Genomic DNA, 18,320 nt, shown 5'->3' on the forward strand with positions numbered 1-18,320 from the left:
GTTAATATGTAATATATTTCAAGAAAGGTTGAATATTCACAATATATTAATTACAAACATATCCATGTAGTTCATAATGTGTAATATACCTTGGAATCAAACATGTATAAGACAAAGACATTTCTTCTAAAAGTCCATGCTAAATTGATAATATCACTATACAAATAGATTAGATATGATATATCATGTCAATGTAATAGTTTTGATATATTTTTTTTTCTATTCTTGAACTCTGTCAGGTTAAAGGAATATTTCTCTGTTAATGGAACTTTATATATCATATTTGTATAAATATATATTTGTATATGGATTTCAACAATTAGGTGAAAAGTTCATCATGTAGTTTTTACTTCCTGAGAAAACTGATACTAATTAAGTAAAAAATAAGGCTGACATTAATGTTGCACATGTGATTTTGTTGAAGCAATTGTATTGATTTAAAGTACTCTTAAGCAGTTAGATTACTTAATCTCATAAGCAGTTGAAGGTTTAAAATAAAATATGAGCTCTCACAACATAAATTTGGATTTCATTATACTTGCATAGCATATAATAGTGAGCAAAATGGCAACATTTCTAAATTAAGTTGATGATCGAGATGACATTGATGATTATTTTTCCATGTTATATGATACACTGCAGAGCTTTATGAAATAGTTTGAAAACTTTATAAGTGATTCATTCTTCACAGTATCACTCTTAGAACTACTATTGAAATGTTGCCAATTCTAGTATAAATAAAATTTATTTTCATTTGAGAATACAAATTAGTTTCATATAGTTACTTGGGGGAAGAAAAAAAAGAAAATGAGAAAATGGTAGACAAACTACCTAGATTCTACCAGGAATCTATGAAAAGGCTTCTATGAAAAGTAAGAGAAGGTTAATTATCTGGGCAACTGAAGGAAGAAAAAATGACATTGGTTTAGAATCATAAGCAATTGCTCCATGCAGTCATCAAACCTCATCTATGCTGAGTAGTGACAGGTTTCACATTTTTATTTCCCTCAATTTGTGCTCATCTTTAGGACACTAGAGAGTTTGGCAACATTCCCTCTGTACATCCAACTGTCCCACAATGGTTGCAGTATCTGATCTCAACATGAACTTTGATGCCTCTATGACTTTGCTGAAGCAGTTTCCCCACCTGATGTTTGTTTAATGACATAGGGTGCTTGTTTCCAATACAGATTTCTTGACAATAATCCCAGAAATTCTGATCCAATGTGACTTGAATGTACCCAAACATCTGTCTTATTAAAAAAAAATATATATCCTAGATGACTGTGATACTTGTGATCATAGTTGGGGAGTAGAGGAACATTAGTAGAAAAAAAAGGCAATCCAAGGATATTACTTTTCAACAGCATGCATAGAAATATTATAGCTTTTTTGAAAAGTGATACAATCAACGGGGGAAGGAGACTAGGAGAGTACTACTCGTCAGACACCACAAAGAATTCCAACTCACCCTTGTCACCAGCTCCCTGGTCAATCACAGTGAACCAGCTAATGCATTGTGAGGCAGTCAGTGCTGGATTAAAGAAATGCAGGTTCAGGAACACAACTGCATTCCAAATCCACCAACAAAAAAAGTTGGAGAAGTACACGCCTTTTAGAAAGGTGTTAAGCAAAGGACATACAGGTAGAAACAACAAAATGAGGGTAGACTCAAACACACTGGAAAAACTAAATTCTCAGTGAAGCTTTAGATGGCTGAATGAGACTACAGACAATCGTTCCCCTCTATTCCCTCTGTACATCCAACTGTCCCACAAAGGTTGCTGGATCTGATCTCAACATGAACTTTGATACCTCTACGACTTTGCTTAAGCAGTTTCCCCACCTGTAATCCCCTCTTCTCCCTATGACAAGGTACATTTTCCATATGTTTATTTAAGATTTAAAGTTTTATGTGGTGGTAGGACTTATTGTTCCATGTTCTTACATGCACACAATGTTTGTGTGTGTTTTTCAATGTTTTAAACACTCAGCTTAAATGACAAGTTCTATGGGATATAGTGAGAACACTTTTTATTTTGATTGGGCATTTAATTTATTTCACCAGATATTTGTTTCTCAGGACTTAGAGGCCAGATAATATGGTTCCTAAATTTTCTTCTTTTTAAAATAACTTATTTAGTTGCCAAGAGTCACATAAAATAGTCAATCTTTTAAAAATGGTCTATAATTCTCACTGCCTTCTTTTTACACACTTGCTTTACTCTCCGTTTTTACATGTTGTTTAGATTTAGTAGTTTGCCTCTACTGAACCAAAATGTGGCAAAAACGATGTGATGCAATTTCTCAGAGTAGGTTATAGAAAGTTCAATTTCATGGAGTTCGGGTTGAGGCTCAGTGGTAGAGCGCTTACCCAGCATGTGTGAGGCACTGAGTTCGATTCTCAGCACCGCATATAAATAAATAACAGAATAAAGGCCCATCAATGTCTAAAAAAAATTACAAAAAGGATTAATTTTGATCTTTCACACATTCTCTGTCTCCTGTGTGCATTTTGATCGTACTGACTGAGAGTTGTAAACTGCCCTAGAAGCTCTCATGACAGGAAACTGAGAACATCCTGGGACCAATAGCCTGTGAGATTCTAAGTCTCAAGTTCAGCATCCTACAAGAAACTGAATCTTAATATCACCTATGGAGTGAACTTAATTAAAGTCTAATGAGAGAACATTTAGAGGACTCAGTTCACCCATGAATGAATAAATGAGATAATAATTGTTAACATAGCATAATTATCTAATATCCCATAGTTAACTAACACCACACCTTTAAGGAGAGGTCTCTTTTCTACTTTCTCATAGGCTTCCTCTGCAAAGACTGAGAACCTGCTGACAAACAGCAGTGCTGCACTTGAGAACACATTTCAAATGTTGTCATCTTCCTCTCTTAATGTATAAATATGATTCCCAGTATCATCTCCATCTATTTTTGGAAAAAGTGATACTGGTTTGTTTTTGTGGCATAGCCAGCCCATTTACAGAACATCTGTACTATATTTTTTATTCAAAATGCATTTGAAAATTACCATGACTATTGTTATTGCTCATTTAAAATAAAGGAAGGAAGCAGAAGTTAGTGGATACGCGTCCTAGAATGTATTTTGGAGAGTCAAAGGGTCCAATCCCAGGTTTGTCCTCTTTAGCTGTGTGGTGCTGGGCTATGAAGAAATGTCTCAAGGCATTGATTTCTTCACTCCTACACCATGGATAGTAATATTCACCTTGCAGTATTATCAAAGGGGACCATATGAGTTAATGGGTATACAAGTCTTAGAATAGTTTAACTATTTTATTATTACTTCACCTTGTCTGAGAATATAATTTCATAGCTAGTTTTTTTGGCATACAGAGAATCATTTCAGAATATTCTACCAGGAGCTGGGGCTGTGGCTCAGTGACAGAGGATGTATGAGGCACTGGGTTCAATCCTCAGAACCACATAAAAATAAATAAATGAAATAAAGGTATTGTGTCCATTTACATCTAAAAAATGTTTTTTAAAAAGAATATTCTGCCAAAAGGTCATTTATTTTTACTTAAATCCTTCATCACTTTAAAACCACATAGTGGTCAGTCAACCCATTGCAACTTCTTTCTAGTGTTTACTTAAATATGAATTTTATGGAATTAAGCACAATTTTAACTACTATAACTTATTATAATTCATTAATTTGGTTAATTTCTTATTTATTTATTTATTTATTTTTAATTTATTTTTTTTATTGGTTGTTCAAAACATTATAAAGCTCTTGACATATTTCATACATTAGATTCAAGTTGGTTATGAACAATTTGGTTAATTTCTATCTATACTTTCACTGCAATGTCCTTAAGAATTGACACTATTTATAGTTTTCTCATAATTTACAACAAATGATGCTTTGCACAAATGGTTCTTAATATAGTGAATAAAAATAAATGCATAATTCATGTTGAGCTTGAATTATAGTAAAAAATCTTATAACTTGATTTTTCTGTACATATGAAAATCATATCACATGTTCTATACTAAGTAAAACAAGATGTAACATAAAAAATATCTTCATGCAGAAACCTTAAAAATTGATTACCAAACAATTAAATTTCAACTCATGAACTTACACATATATATGAAATTTCACAAAAATAGCATTTAGGAAAAGAGTTCATTGATTTTTTTTTACTTATTTCATAATAAATGAAACCAATCCATGTCATTATTTAAATATCAATAAGAAGAAAATTGTCTCCTATGTAATTTGTATATATTATAAATATGAAATAAATTATAGGACTTCAGTGTCATGGTCACTTGCCCTCTTTAACTAATGGCATTTGTTACATTAATACCAAAATATTTAGATATATTGGCCTGTTGAATTTTTCTGATAATTTGAATTAGGTGAAGTTTTGAAGCTTCCCTCTCTTTTAAAATTCTTGAGGTTAATATTATAAAAATAACAAATAAGTAAATCAAAGAGAATTATTAGGAGCCTAATAAAATTATTTGGACCTCTGACTATAGCAACACTGATAAATGACTGATTTTTAATTAATTTAAAGTTGTTCTATCATTGTACCATTTCACTTAACCTGAGAGTTTTTAATAGAAGAGTCACGTCAAAACATATACTAGTTCAAACTGCAGTTTGGTCTACTTAAACAATTTCATTCTTCATGCAAGAGCAAGTAATGGGTATTTATTTCTCATTCATTCACTATGATAATAATATCTGATCAGTGGGATAGCTTAATCAATGAGGTCAGCATAAGGAATTGGAATATGAATAATGTTTACTTTAAAAGTTCATTGGCAAAAAATAAAGACTCAAAATTAGCTTTTATTATGGAATCTCTAATTATCATGTGATGATATTTTGGAATCTTTATTTTGTCCTAGAAGACTTTTTTGATGGGTCTGATATCCATTCAATCGTCTTTGAAGAGATACTGAATTCCTCAAAATGGAATTGATGGTCAGTCTGTTTTAGGAATATTAATTTGGCATTACTCTCATATTGTGTGTGTGTGTGTGTGTGTGTGTGTGTGTGAGAGAGAGAGAGAGAGAGAGAGAGAGAGAGAGAGAGAGGAGTATATAAAACCCACATGATTCTCACAAATAAGCATGGCTATAGAACTGTTGGCACCCAATCCACAAAATGTACTTTGGTAAAAGAGTCCAGGGCTCCAATGTTAGGTTTGTCATCATTAGCTGTGTGACACAGTGCTATAAACAATTTGAATTCCTTTGCTCCTACACTGTAGATAGTAATACCCTGCAGGTTTATTGAGAAAATTGATTTCTTGGACACATGAGATACATATGTACAGATGTATGTTATATACCTAAGTTCCAGTGCTGACTATGAGGGCTAAGAAACTACTTGTTATCCATAAACTAGGATTTCCTAACTTGTATTTTGCTAAAATCTACAGCTTACAATTTGGGAGAGCATGTGCACTAATTATAGAGATAAGTAACCAAATATGGTTCTAAAAATTTAGGAAATCTAATTTTTCAGTGACTGAAGACTTTTATTTTCACACAAGGGTTTATACTTTCTTCCCTGTTTCAAGTAGTTGAAGCTCAAGGCTCTAAAAGGAGGCCCTGGACATTATTTTTATGACTATTCTCACACCATTACCATGGTTTTGTAGCTACTGGGAGAAAGAAAACTTTTATAGTATGGTAAAGATTACCAATGGATTATCCACAAACATTTAGCTTGAGGTAAGGCAGGGGTCTATTACTCATACTTCAAAGTGATTTTAGCAAGACTCACAATGGTTTTGTATTAAATAGTTTAGGAAACTACTTTTCATAAATTAATTGTCCTCAAAATTCTATAGGAATTAATCATTGAAAGTTATCAAAAGGGAAGAATTAACATATGCAAGTACAGCAGATACAGAACAGAAGGGAAGAAAGATGTCCACTGCAAGCGAGACTATAGCAAACAGTACACAGAGAATGCAGGTGGAGGGTCCACCAAGACAAGGTGACTGGCATTCAACTCTACAATAGCACATTCGCTCAAGTAGTTCACTTCATACTCTTGTGTCTGAGTCTAGCTGAGCAAGAAGGTCCAATCTGAACAAAAATGACAAGGAATAAAACACTGTGGTAGAACAGCCTGCAATTTACCTTGGCAAGAGTTTTTGAGTTTTCTTAGGGTACAGTGGACATAGCAGATAGGAACTGGCATGGAGAAATTATACTGTTAACTCACTCAAGAAGGCTGCTGGACAATCAAGAGGAAATTAAGAAAGTCTAAGGTTTACCATTGTGTGGTGGTATCTGATTCCTATGCAAATGTCTCCAAAAGCCCCCAACCTCAAAGAATCAAATCACACAAGAAAATAATTGGCCTTCAGACTTTTACCTTTACTATCAGTGCAACTCAACGCTAAAAGTGGTGGAACAGATAAGAGGAATTCATGCATTTTTATTTCCTTCCCTCCCATCCCAAGAGACCTGAATATCTATATCCTTATCCCCACATTCTCAAATATACAAATTATGGTTTCTTTGTAATCTTCAGTCATTTATTTCCATTTTACCAAAAAACAACCTTGACCTGGAATGTAAAAAATAACATTTTCATGTTTCTCACAATTCCATGAGTTAATATTAGTTTCACAAGGCAATGGGGAGTACACTGTGATATTCATCTAGCAAGTGGAATTCATCTAGAAAGTAGATTGGATGAGAGGTTTCAAGACTGACATAACCATCAACTGACATGTAGTGTTGGAAGGATGAACTGAGCTGCAGTTGTGATCTGAGCATCAACAGGTGATCTCTCTTTTATGGCAGCCTCAGAATAGCCAGACTTTCCACATGACAGGTTGAAATTTTAAGAGTTAAGTGTTGAAACAAACAAGGCAGTAGTTATTTAGCAATCAATAGTTACCTGAAAGTCATGAAATTGGCTAAAGAGATTATAAAGGCATGGGGTAAGGTATCTGACTGTTCATGTTGAGCCGCAGTTGTTAAAGATAAACAAAATTGTTCCACATTTATGCCCCCAACGAGTTGAGACTGATCAAAACCCCTCCACAGAACTATTCATAGCTTCTTTCTGATCTGAAAGGTGAAATTAGCTGCAAAAGTGTTATAAATTTGCACCAGATGCACAAAACAAATGAGAAAACAAAATGAAAGATACTTAGAAGGGATTTTCCAAAACTTTTAGGAAATCATAAGCAGAAGAACTAGGGAAATGCATTTCTGTTGAAAACAACCAAGTAAAAAGAGTCAATTGTCACATTTCCACTCTAATTGATTACTTAAAGAAATTTTTATCACATTCTCTATTATACTGTTAAACCGTAAGAACTACAATTAAGCTCAGTTGACAGGATTCTATTTTGGACCAAGCAGAAATCAACAAAATCAACACAAGGAACAATTACAAACAATTCTAGGGATTCTCTGCAGCTCTTTGCAGAATTGCACTTAAAAGTGTATTCCACAGTAACATTCATTAAAAATATATTCTAGTTACAGGACAGAGACAGGGAGATGATTTTTTAAATGCTCTTCTTGATTTAAAAAAATATTTTAGAGTGAGTAATTTTATTTGATTATTATTTCTTCTTGACCAGCCTATGAAACTCTTAGTGATATAGACACAAGGATCATGCATGGCAGAAAAGCTGTCACTCTGGTGACTTTTTGAGAGTACAGAGCGAAAACGATGAGACCTCACAATGAAATGCTTTTCTAGGTATTCATGTGATCCTGCAAACAGGGCTCATTGGCAGCTGTCACAATATCTCTGGACTTATGCTAGGAGGAAAAGGAACAGGTTTCTGAGTTTCCCTGGGAGACCACTCAGCTGTCATTGCAAAAATGAAAAACATCTCAGCAGGGACTCATTTAAAAGTGTTAAATCCAAAGAACTGCGGTATAACATTGATTCTGTCCATGCCATACTTACTAACTTTACTCGCAATTATGGAGAAATTATACTGTGCAGTGCTTTCTCTGTCTAGCAATTCATTAGTGGCGATGGTTCCTTCTGTTCCATCTATTGTAAAGTAGCTGTCCCCATCACTCTTCCAATCTATGAAGTACCTGCATGTGAAAAGAGTAAATGCAAATGTGCAATGATTACACATTAATCATAATGGCAGTTAGGCTAACTTGACACAGTTCCTTATTTTCTCCCTGTAGCTATTACCTACCTTGCAATAAAGAAGAGTGTAAATGACAGCTTCTTTATTGAAAAGTCAGTATGCTCAAGGGGAAACTGGAAATAATGAAAGATTTAGTACTCCTGCTGTTCATATTATTTTAGGGTCTTGACACCTTGAAAGCTCAGCAGAGACCGAAATTCTAAAGCTGACCATGGGTTTCCTTAACCTGCTGAATATTAAACTTTTTTGAGCAGTAAAAAAAAAAAAAAAATCCTTAACAGTGGCTGTGAAAGGGCTTTGGATGAGGGAGACTTCTGGAAACAACAACAAAAATCTATGCCAGAACTGAGGTAGAATCTTGATGTTAACATAGACAGGGGAAAAATCACATTATGGAAAATGAAGGAAAAACTTTGACAATTTGGTGACTGTACAAAAATATTTTTCTTTATACAAACATAAAAGAGCCATTGCTGTTTTATTATACTATATGTCAGGACAACTTTCAAAAAGAAGTGGTGACCTTGGCTAATGATGTCTTTTTATTGTTTTTATTATCTGACATATTTGGTAATAAATGTTGCTGACTTATGTGAAGCAATAGGAGTAGAACATCCAAGAAAATGAATAACAAAACAGAAATTGCATTCACTTAAGTTGTTAGGAAATGGTGAACACATGAACTGATATGTTATCAATTATAATAACAAGAGTTAGCATTTTTAAAGCTTGCCATATTTCTCTAGATGTTGATAAATATTATAATTAATTCATACAGTAGCTATAAAATATATTATCAATCTCTCCACTTATGAAATTATAGAAATGAAACCATTGAAACAAGAAAGAATTTGTCCAAGTTTACATAGATTCAATGTTTTATGCTGATATTTGAACAAGTCAGTAATGATCCCCATATGATCATCACTCTGTATTATTACCAAATTGACAAGGGATATTATAAGGAAGAGTTCTGCTAATCATATGGTGTGACGCACAGAACATTTACCAACATTATGTTTCTGGCAGGGGAACAAAAGATAGGTTCATAACAGTGGCTGAGAGCAGGTGACATTATTGCAGCTGGCCCATTGAAATACCCATGCCACAAAAAGTGATCCTGTGTTCATCATGAAAAGTCAGTTAAGGGAAGTGTATCTCCAAAGAGCAGGTTATTATTCTGGCAAGCTTGTTATTATTCTGATAAGTTTGTAGTTCTCATGTCACTGCAGTCAGAGATCAAAACTTGTTTGCCTTTACAAATGAGATTTATAAACTTAACTTGTCAATATTTGTTAGTAATTGATTTTCCCACCTGAAGTTACTGAATGTAATGGAACAGGGTATAAACCGTGCTATTAATCTTTTTATATCACGGCTGTTGATTTGAGGTGTGAGAATGCATTGAAGCCATGTGATTTCAGTGTAATAGCTTGTCTTATAGGAATGCTCTCAAAAATATAAATGAAGATAAGCTACATTTAAAAGTCAGGAAGCATGAGGATATAATAAGTCTAATTCTCTCTGTAGCATGTTCTTTTTTGAACAAGAAAACATTGTCTCACAATAGTCCTTTTAAGTACTTCTATTCAACTAAATATATGCTTAATTGAAGAAGAAAATTGTGATGACTGAATGTGTTTATCAGCTAGCATTTTGAAAAGAATTATCAATGCATACTATGCTCAATCATGCAACTCATTATATTTGCTGAGTGTACACCATGCAGTAGACACCTTGCTAGAGTTGAAACATGATAATGAAGTAAAATGAACAAGAGTTGGGGTTACACATATCAACACATGATCTTAATGACTGATAGAGGGATAGGGAAGACCATAGGAGAGCCAAGAAAAGGCAACAAGTGTAAAATCAAATGATTCAGGCAAGACATCCTGTGCATGATGTTTGGTGGCACTAGAAGGATATGGAGGAATGATCCTGAAAAAGAGACTGAAATAACCAAAGTGAAGGGGAAAAGATGGTATTTTAGAGAGCAATGCAACCACACTAGCAGACCTGTGAAAGTAGTATGGAGAATTATACATTGTTAGTAATTGCTACAGAAAATACTTGAGAGGAACAGTAATGACAAGATGAATGATTTAGTTCAAAGAAGGCCTTACACATACTATTAAGGAGGTAGGCCACATGCTAAGGGAGATCAACACTGCTGAGCAGGGTCACTGGGGCTTACATTTAATCCCTAGAAAAGTAACTTGTTGGATGTATTTAAAGAGGATGAGACTGTGAGCATTTCTGGATCTCCAGAATCTTGCCAAAAGACAGAGAGTAAGCAGGGTTGTAAAGAGACTTGATTCAACAGGCTTTGAGGAGTGATGAGGACAAGTAGGGACACTTGGAGCCCAAAGAAGACACAAGATACATTAGCTGACTTTAAATTGGTAGAAATGGGCACGTGCAGGGGTGACAGAATTACTTGTTATGTTTTGAGGGAATAGGTAGGACTGAAGAAGAGAACATATATAAACACAGATTTCAGATACTTAAAGCAAATATGTTTATATTAGAACTGTAAACATTTATAAGGGGTTTCCTCAGGAAATAGTACACACTGTGGGCGATTTTGGAACTTGCTCCAGTAAGTTCCCACTTTGCTAAAATGTACTTCACCTTCCATAAACTTTATTGAGATATAATTTACATGCTAAAAAATTCACCCACTTCATCCATAAAATTCATTCATTTTAGGTATCATGAATGTTGTGCAAGAATGTGGTAGTTTTTAGAAAATATTTTAAATTTATTAACTCTATATATTGTTATGTGTTTAATTTTCTGGAAATTTCATTTTTATGGATAAAAATTGTGATGGGGTCAAGGAATAAAATAATTCTGTCCCTGAGGAGTTTTTAATGATAAAAGACATTCTCTTGCCTCCTGTTTAAAAGTTATTTGTTCTTGTGTAGGTAGACCTTGGTGCATGATTTATATTAGGTACTCTCCAATGTGACAGACAAGAACCAGTACTTTATATTATTTTTAAATTTAAATTTATCATACATTTCTAAGAACATTTTAGAATACCTCTCCAATATATTACTTGTTAATACTTTCCACATTCATTTTTAACTTCATGTACACACATGTATTAATGTTTTAACAGACATATTTGAGAGCACCTTACAGGTTTCATATCCCCTGGATCCTAAATACTTACATGTTTTCCAAAATCAAAGACAACTAATTTGTTCCAATATTGTTAAAGTTAATGTTAACAATTTGGTTAGTCCAGAAATAAATACTTACTCACACACTTAATCTCAGAATAAAGTCAAAATAAACAGAGGTGAGTTCCCTGTAATTTTAGGCAATTCTGATGCCCAGCCTATGGGAAACTACAAGTCAAAAATAGTGGCTTTAACTTTTTTATGGTTTAGATATTAGGTATTGCCCAAAATATTATGTGTGAAGAAATGCAAGAAGGTTTAGAGAAGAAATGATGAGGCTATGAGAGTCTGAATCCAATCAGTGAGTTAATCCCCTGGTGGAATTAGCTAAGTGGTAACTAAAGGCAGGTAGGGTATGTATGGAGGACACGGGATGTCTTTGGGGTATGTATTTTGTATTTGCTAAACGGAATCTCTCTCTTTTCTTTTTCATCATCATGTGAGCTGCTTCCCACTGTCACACTCTTTTCATATAATGTTCTACCTAACCTCGAGGCATAAGGAATAGAACAGGCTGTCTATGGACAGGACCCCTGCAACTGTGAGTCCTCAAATAATCTTTTCCTCCTGTAAAATTGTTTTTATCAGATCTTTAAGTCACAGCAATGAAAAAGCTAACTTTTATTGAAATCGTATGCTAAGTGGCAGAAGGAGACCCCCTTACCAAGAAAGGTCACTGACTGAATGTTTTCTCAGGGTCAATTAATCTGTGTTTACAGACTGACTTCACTTCACCAACTTTCATATTGCCCCACACTCCGTGGCAGGCCCAGTCTGATAGGCATAAACTTTCTCGGCTCTCCAAGATCAATATCCCTGAGCCCTTCCCCTATCTATGACCTTTGAAGTCCCACAGTATCAGATTCACTGAGGGATAGATGGGATATACTGCAAAATGATATAAGTGTGTTTTCTATAAAAAAAGGGTTGAGACATTTGTGAGGCCCAAAGAAGTAAGGTTGCCTAGGGTAGTTACTTGCTACAAAATGTTGAAAAAAAAAAAAAAATGCGTGGCCATTTGCACAGAACCAAGGACTCAAATTGGCTAACTTTGCCACCAGAAATTTATAATCATACAAATCACGTTTCATCAGATTTTATGTAGTTTATATTTTCTGCCTTTTGATTAGATTGTTTATTCCTTTTACATATAAGGTCTTTGAACTAATATTGAATCTGCATTTGCCAGTTTTTTTTTTTTTTCCATAAGTTTTGTTTCTTTTTTCCTCTATTCCTTCTCTACTGTTTTCTTTTTCATTAAGTGAATATTTTGCATTGTGATATAAATCCTTATACTTTTTTTTCATTCATTTATTTTTTCTTATACCTATTCTGAGGTTTGACCATATACATCTTATCAGATTCAAATTCCCTAACTGAATTCCAGTACTATCTAGAAATATTGATCCTATATATCTATGTGCTTTTTATTAAATATGGTATAAACATATTTACACCAACCTTTATGTATCTATGTCACAAGTCTAATAAAATATGGTAATAATTATGAAATATGTCTATTAAGGCTTAATAAAAGCAAGTAATTGGAGAAGAGCTCTGGGTTCTCAAGGACTCTGTTTCAGCCTGGGCAAATTCTCTGAGCCAGTGCTCTAGGCATTGGGTGAAGACAGCAGCCTGTGGACCTCCTGTTCTGCCTCTCATTGTTCAGGGTGTTTGGGCCCCACATTATTAGTCTTTACTGGGGTAGAACCTCCAGCTGTGTGTGGTACTGAGTGGAGGAGAGATTCTACTGGTCTCTTAGTCACACTCACTAGGAATTTAGCTTCTGAAACCTGCAGGTGGAGGGGATGAGAAATATTGGCAGCCTGTCCCTCCTAGCAAACCATAATCTCTTGATTGGCTACTGAAGAGAGGGAAGACATGTCTCTTCAACCACACATACCCAGGGCAGGCATTTCCACCAAGGTAGCTGGGACATAGTAAGGGGGGAGGTAGTGGGTTTGGGTCCACTGCCAAAGTCTGTTGCTTTTCACAAATTTTTGTTGACTTACTTGAGTAAATAGTTCTTCTTGTGCTGTTAGCCTTTAGAAAAGTTTTGAGAGACAGTAAATGATTGTTTTTTATTTTGATCATATTTTTTAAAAAAAATTTATTTGTTTATTTGTTTTACCAAGGAATGCCTCTGCAGAGTTCCACATTGGCCATTCATTAAGTGGAATCTCCATCAATTCTTACAATTCTTTTCTTCCTTTATATTGCACTTAACCTGCATTTTATTTTAAAATATTTCATTATTTGAGTCTCTACCCATCTTGGCAATGTGAACATCTTTCTTGCATGCAATGTAATATTCAATTAATACGTAGATTCCAAATAAGATAACATAGCTTGTATATATTTCCTGTAGGTGATTCAACCTCCTTTCTTTCCCACTGCCTTTTAAATTATGTAAAAGTAGAGACTAGTTTTGTTCATCTTTCTGTTACCAACTGCCTGGGATAGTAATCTCCACAGACAACTTGCAACTTATATTTTGCACTTAATTTGATGCATAGAAACGATTCTTCCAGTTTATATGACAGCTAAATATTTCCACTAGAAGGCAACAAGACATTTTAACATGTCTTATTCAGGAAAACCAATTTATTTTTCTGATTTGCAGAAGAATTTATTAGCTTTAATACTCAAATTCCTAAATCCCAGAAAAAACTTCACATTCCCAGACAAAATAAAAATTTACCATTTTACTTATACTTAATACTTGGAGACATGTCATAATTTACAAATTTGATTCAAACAGAAATACAACTTTGTGTAGGTAATTACATACATTTTAAGTTTTTTGACAACATATTAAATATTCAATGATTTGTATAATGTATGCATAAAATAATATGTCAGGCTTGGGGCTTAACTCAGTAATATAGTATTTCCCTAGAATGCACAAGGCCTTAAATTCAGTCTACAAAACAAATAAAACCTCTAAATAAATAATAATGTGTCTATAGCATCCTGTATCTTGTTACCATAGTAAGCAAATTTCATTTACTTTGCTCAGTCTGACACTGACATATAAGTGCACTGCATAAATTAACTATTACTGAAATGCAATGAAATAGTTTGAAGAACACTTATTTTCTGGACAGAATGAGTGATGTAAAATACCACTCATTCTTTTTACAGTTAGGTGTAGAATCTTTCTTTCTAATGCACACTATTCTTAATTTCTACAAAATTTGGAAAATAATATGTACCTGACTGTGTAATTGTATTGTTAAAAAGATAAAATGTGTTGCTTAGACCCAGAATCACACGTGTCAACTTGCACTGTGTGTTTGTGTGTGTGTGTTTTCCCTTTCCTCTGTCTGTCCACATTATTTCATTTAATTTCCAGATAAAATATCCTTCCATACCCACAAACTTATGCTTAGTTCTAGCATCAAGTTATGCTATACATTATCTTCAACTTTAAAATACCTGAACTACAAAGCTCCACACAAATCTCTCAAATACAAACCATGAGCACCGATTCTCAGGCTCTATATTATAAATGGTTTCTGTGTTTGGCTCTCATTCACCATTTTATGTCATCTAGATTTTAGATTGTCCCCTTGTGAGATTTGGTACCCCTTTTCTCTGGATGCTCTCCTATGAGGAAGCCCTCTGACTTCTGGAATATGGCTGAAACTTATACGGACTAGTATTTTCCTGATGCCCTGCCTTTACATGACTGACTGAATCCTGTGCCCAATGAAAGAATAAATGTTGAACAAGAGCTATCATTTTTTATTGTGATATTTTACTCAATATAACAACTGGGAGACCAGTAGCAGAAAAAAAAAAAAAAAACTGCCATGATCTAACTGACAATGAAACCACAATTATAATTTTTGAACATTTCCAAAAAGACATGGCATAGTTTCTAAATATAGAAGGGCTTTTCAGGAGATACAACTTCCTAGAGACAACCATCATACACTTTGAGTTTCCAAGAGTCTTCATAAAATCTAAGGATAGATTGATATTTACTTGCAACTAATCCCAGCAGTGTAACCTGAACGTATAATTTGTTTAAACACACCCTTTTTAATGAACAAGAGACATAACTATAAAGTATGTTTGTACCATCTTCTACTTACTCAGTAATAGATGAGATTTAAATGAAAAACTAGATACTTATGATATATGAAACAATTCATACAATTATTCAATAACTATTGCAAAGAAAACTGGTTTAACAATTGAATAGAAATAAAAAAAAAAAAAAAAAACTAAAACAGTAACCTGACTGTGAAGGCTACCTGATAGAGTACAGTTTTTATTACTTCTCTGTAAATGAGTTTTTAGAAATGCCTCAAAAACTTTTATTCTCTTCATTAGGTAAGCATTCCCCTTAAAATTGTTTCTTTTAATTTACTTAAATAACTTCCTCTGAGTTAATGGAAATGCTAACTTTGACCCTGTCCTAATTCTCAAAACATTTTGTAAAAAGTACTTGATGGTATAGAACTATACTAAAACTATTACATCTTATACTTAGGTAATAAAATGTAAAAATAATGATTCAGGTCAATGTAGGAAATAGTCTTTTGTTTAGGTAATAATTATATATCAAAATCTCTTCATTCTTATCTCCTCTAAGTTGCTAATATTTTGTTGTTGTTGTTGCTGCTGCTGCTTTTGTCTTTGGGCAGCTAATGAAATGAAAGTCAATTGAATCTATTTGCAGAAACATTTTACTGAAAACTTCAGCCATATACATCAACACTCGGAGTGTAATTGCTTCCTTAACAATAACAATTAAGCTTTAAACTTTTTTCTTAGAGATCTCAGTGTTTATATGAACCTTTTTAGACAAACATAAGTTTAAAAAGGTTCATATAAACACTGAGATCTTTATTTCTTTCATTTATTTATTTCTTTATCTTATATTTCTCCTTATTTTTAATTTTTCTTAATAAATTTAAAGTTGTATCTCAGTTTGGATAGTTGATTGTTTGTTTTAGATGTTTAATGACAAACTAAACACATTATAAAGTTAGAATGGTTAAATAGTTAGCACTCTTGCTGGGACGTGGGACACAGTGAAAGGGGAGGCTAAGGAAGGAGGATTGTAAGTTTCAGGCCAGCCCAGGAAATTCACTGAAACCTTGTATCAAAATAAAATAAAAAGAACTAGGGACATAGCTTAGTTGTAAAAACACCCTGGGTTCAAGAGAGTATTAGAGAGTAACACACACACACGCACACACACACACACACAGATGTTTCACTTCTTTGTTTAAATTTCTCATTTGGATATAAGTAATATGCTTAGAATAGGTGTCTAAAGAGGTATAAATATAAAATAAGTGTCATTAAAATTATATTTGTTTTTTTTAGAGAGAGAGAGAATTTTCATATTTATTTTTTAGTTTTCGGCGGACACGACATCTTTGTTTGTATATGGTGCTGAGGATTGAACCCGGGCCGCAGGCATGCCAGGCAAGCGCGCTACCGCTTGAGCCACATCCCCAACCCCTAAAATTATATTTGTTATGTATTCATTTTCCTTTAATTTTCTCATACTTTCCTTTTTTTTTTTTTTTTTTGGTATTGAGGATTGAACCCAGAGGTGCTTTACCATTGAACTATATGAACTATATTTTCATTCCTTTTAAGTTAAGACAGGGTCTCACTAAATTGTCCAGAATGGCTTCAAAATTGCCATCCTCCTGCCTCTGCCTCCTGAGTACCTGTGATTACAGTTGTGCACCAAGATGACAGGCCTGTTTTAGTTGTTGTTGTTGTTGTTTGTTTTTTTCTTAAACAGTCACACACTGTATTCTAACTATAAATCTTTTTATACATCTGCATGTCAGTGTTCAGACTCCCCTGTACTCTGCCATTCTCTTTTTCTATGTGGACCATGTATTTTGTCTTTAGATACTCTCAGAGAAAGATTTTTTTTTTCTTTAAAGAAAACATCATCTGTTCCCAGAGCTTTATATGTGACCTTTTGTTCAATTTGTTGAGACCTTGAAGCAGCTTGCTGTAATAGTGGAAAATGTGGTTTACACCAATACTGAGCTTGGGTTCTGAACTTGATATCTTGAATATAAAACACAGATTCTCAGTTTTGTTATGTATTGAAACATACAGATAGCAGGGTTTGATAATACAAATAAAGAATGTGCTTAATAAATGTAGGCATCTCATCCCTAGAAATATTTCTAACTCTGGATCTTCTGCATCCTTCATTGGGCCGTGGTTCTCAATTCAATCCAGCTATTTTCTGAATTCCCTGCAGCACTAAATGCACATTTTGCCTTTGCTCCTGTTGTTCCCATGAAGGGTCCTCAAGTCCTTATGAGTGACATCCATCACTTCTTTCCTACAAAATACTCCTGTGTTATTTCTTTTGTCTAACCTACATATTTGAATTGATGTTAATGGTGGTTTCTCTAAAATGAAAATAGCAAAACAAGAGTTTTGTATTTTGTTTTGTTGAGTACATAAGAAGTTCCTTTCATTAGAGTTCATCAGTGAGTTCCCTGTTCAGTCATAGGGCCTTGTACTTACATGGGTGCACTGTATTATTTTATAAGAACATCTGACTGCTCTTATTAACAATATCCAGGCCAGAGGCTAGACATGGAATTTCTTAATTTATATCAATGAGTGTTAAACATACTTATCCTGAAGTACTTTCCAGATAGCTTCATCATAACTACTTCATATTACTGCCTTGAAGTAGTATATGTTTGTTCAGGTCATCATTAATTTTATTTACTGTTTCTAGGAGCCATGGTAAATGGTCTGAATATGTTTGCTATTTTATCTAAAGCTATTTACCATTTGTGTCTTAAAAGCTTATATTATGTTTTAAAGAATCTTTTATTTCTTCTAAGTAAGCTTGATTTCCTACAACTAGACATGTGTACTCTTTAGTTAATTTACATTAAAATTATTCACATTCTAATAACTCATTGAATGGTTTATGACAGCTTATTTAATGGACTAATTTCTTTAATTTTCTAATGATTAT

At 33.7% G+C, this 18,320-nt stretch overlaps 1 protein-coding gene across 4 annotated transcripts in view; it reads right to left on the reverse strand.

Moving 5' to 3' along the window:
- Positions 1–18,320, reverse strand: part of Cdh12 (cadherin 12) — a 659,985-nt gene that overhangs the window by 22,498 nt on the left and 619,167 nt on the right. For all 4 annotated transcript variants that reach the window (XM_071611883.1, XM_071611880.1, XM_071611881.1 and 1 more), the window contains one exon: positions 7,943–8,079. In XM_071611883.1, coding sequence (XP_071467984.1) covers positions 7,943–8,079 — 137 coding nt within the window. The remainder of the gene's footprint in view (positions 1–7,942; positions 8,080–18,320) is intronic.

Source organism: Marmota flaviventris, chromosome 5 (assembly GCF_047511675.1).
Source record: "Marmota flaviventris isolate mMarFla1 chromosome 5, mMarFla1.hap1, whole genome shotgun sequence".
NCBI classification, from domain to species: Eukaryota; Metazoa; Chordata; class Mammalia; order Rodentia; family Sciuridae; genus Marmota; species Marmota flaviventris.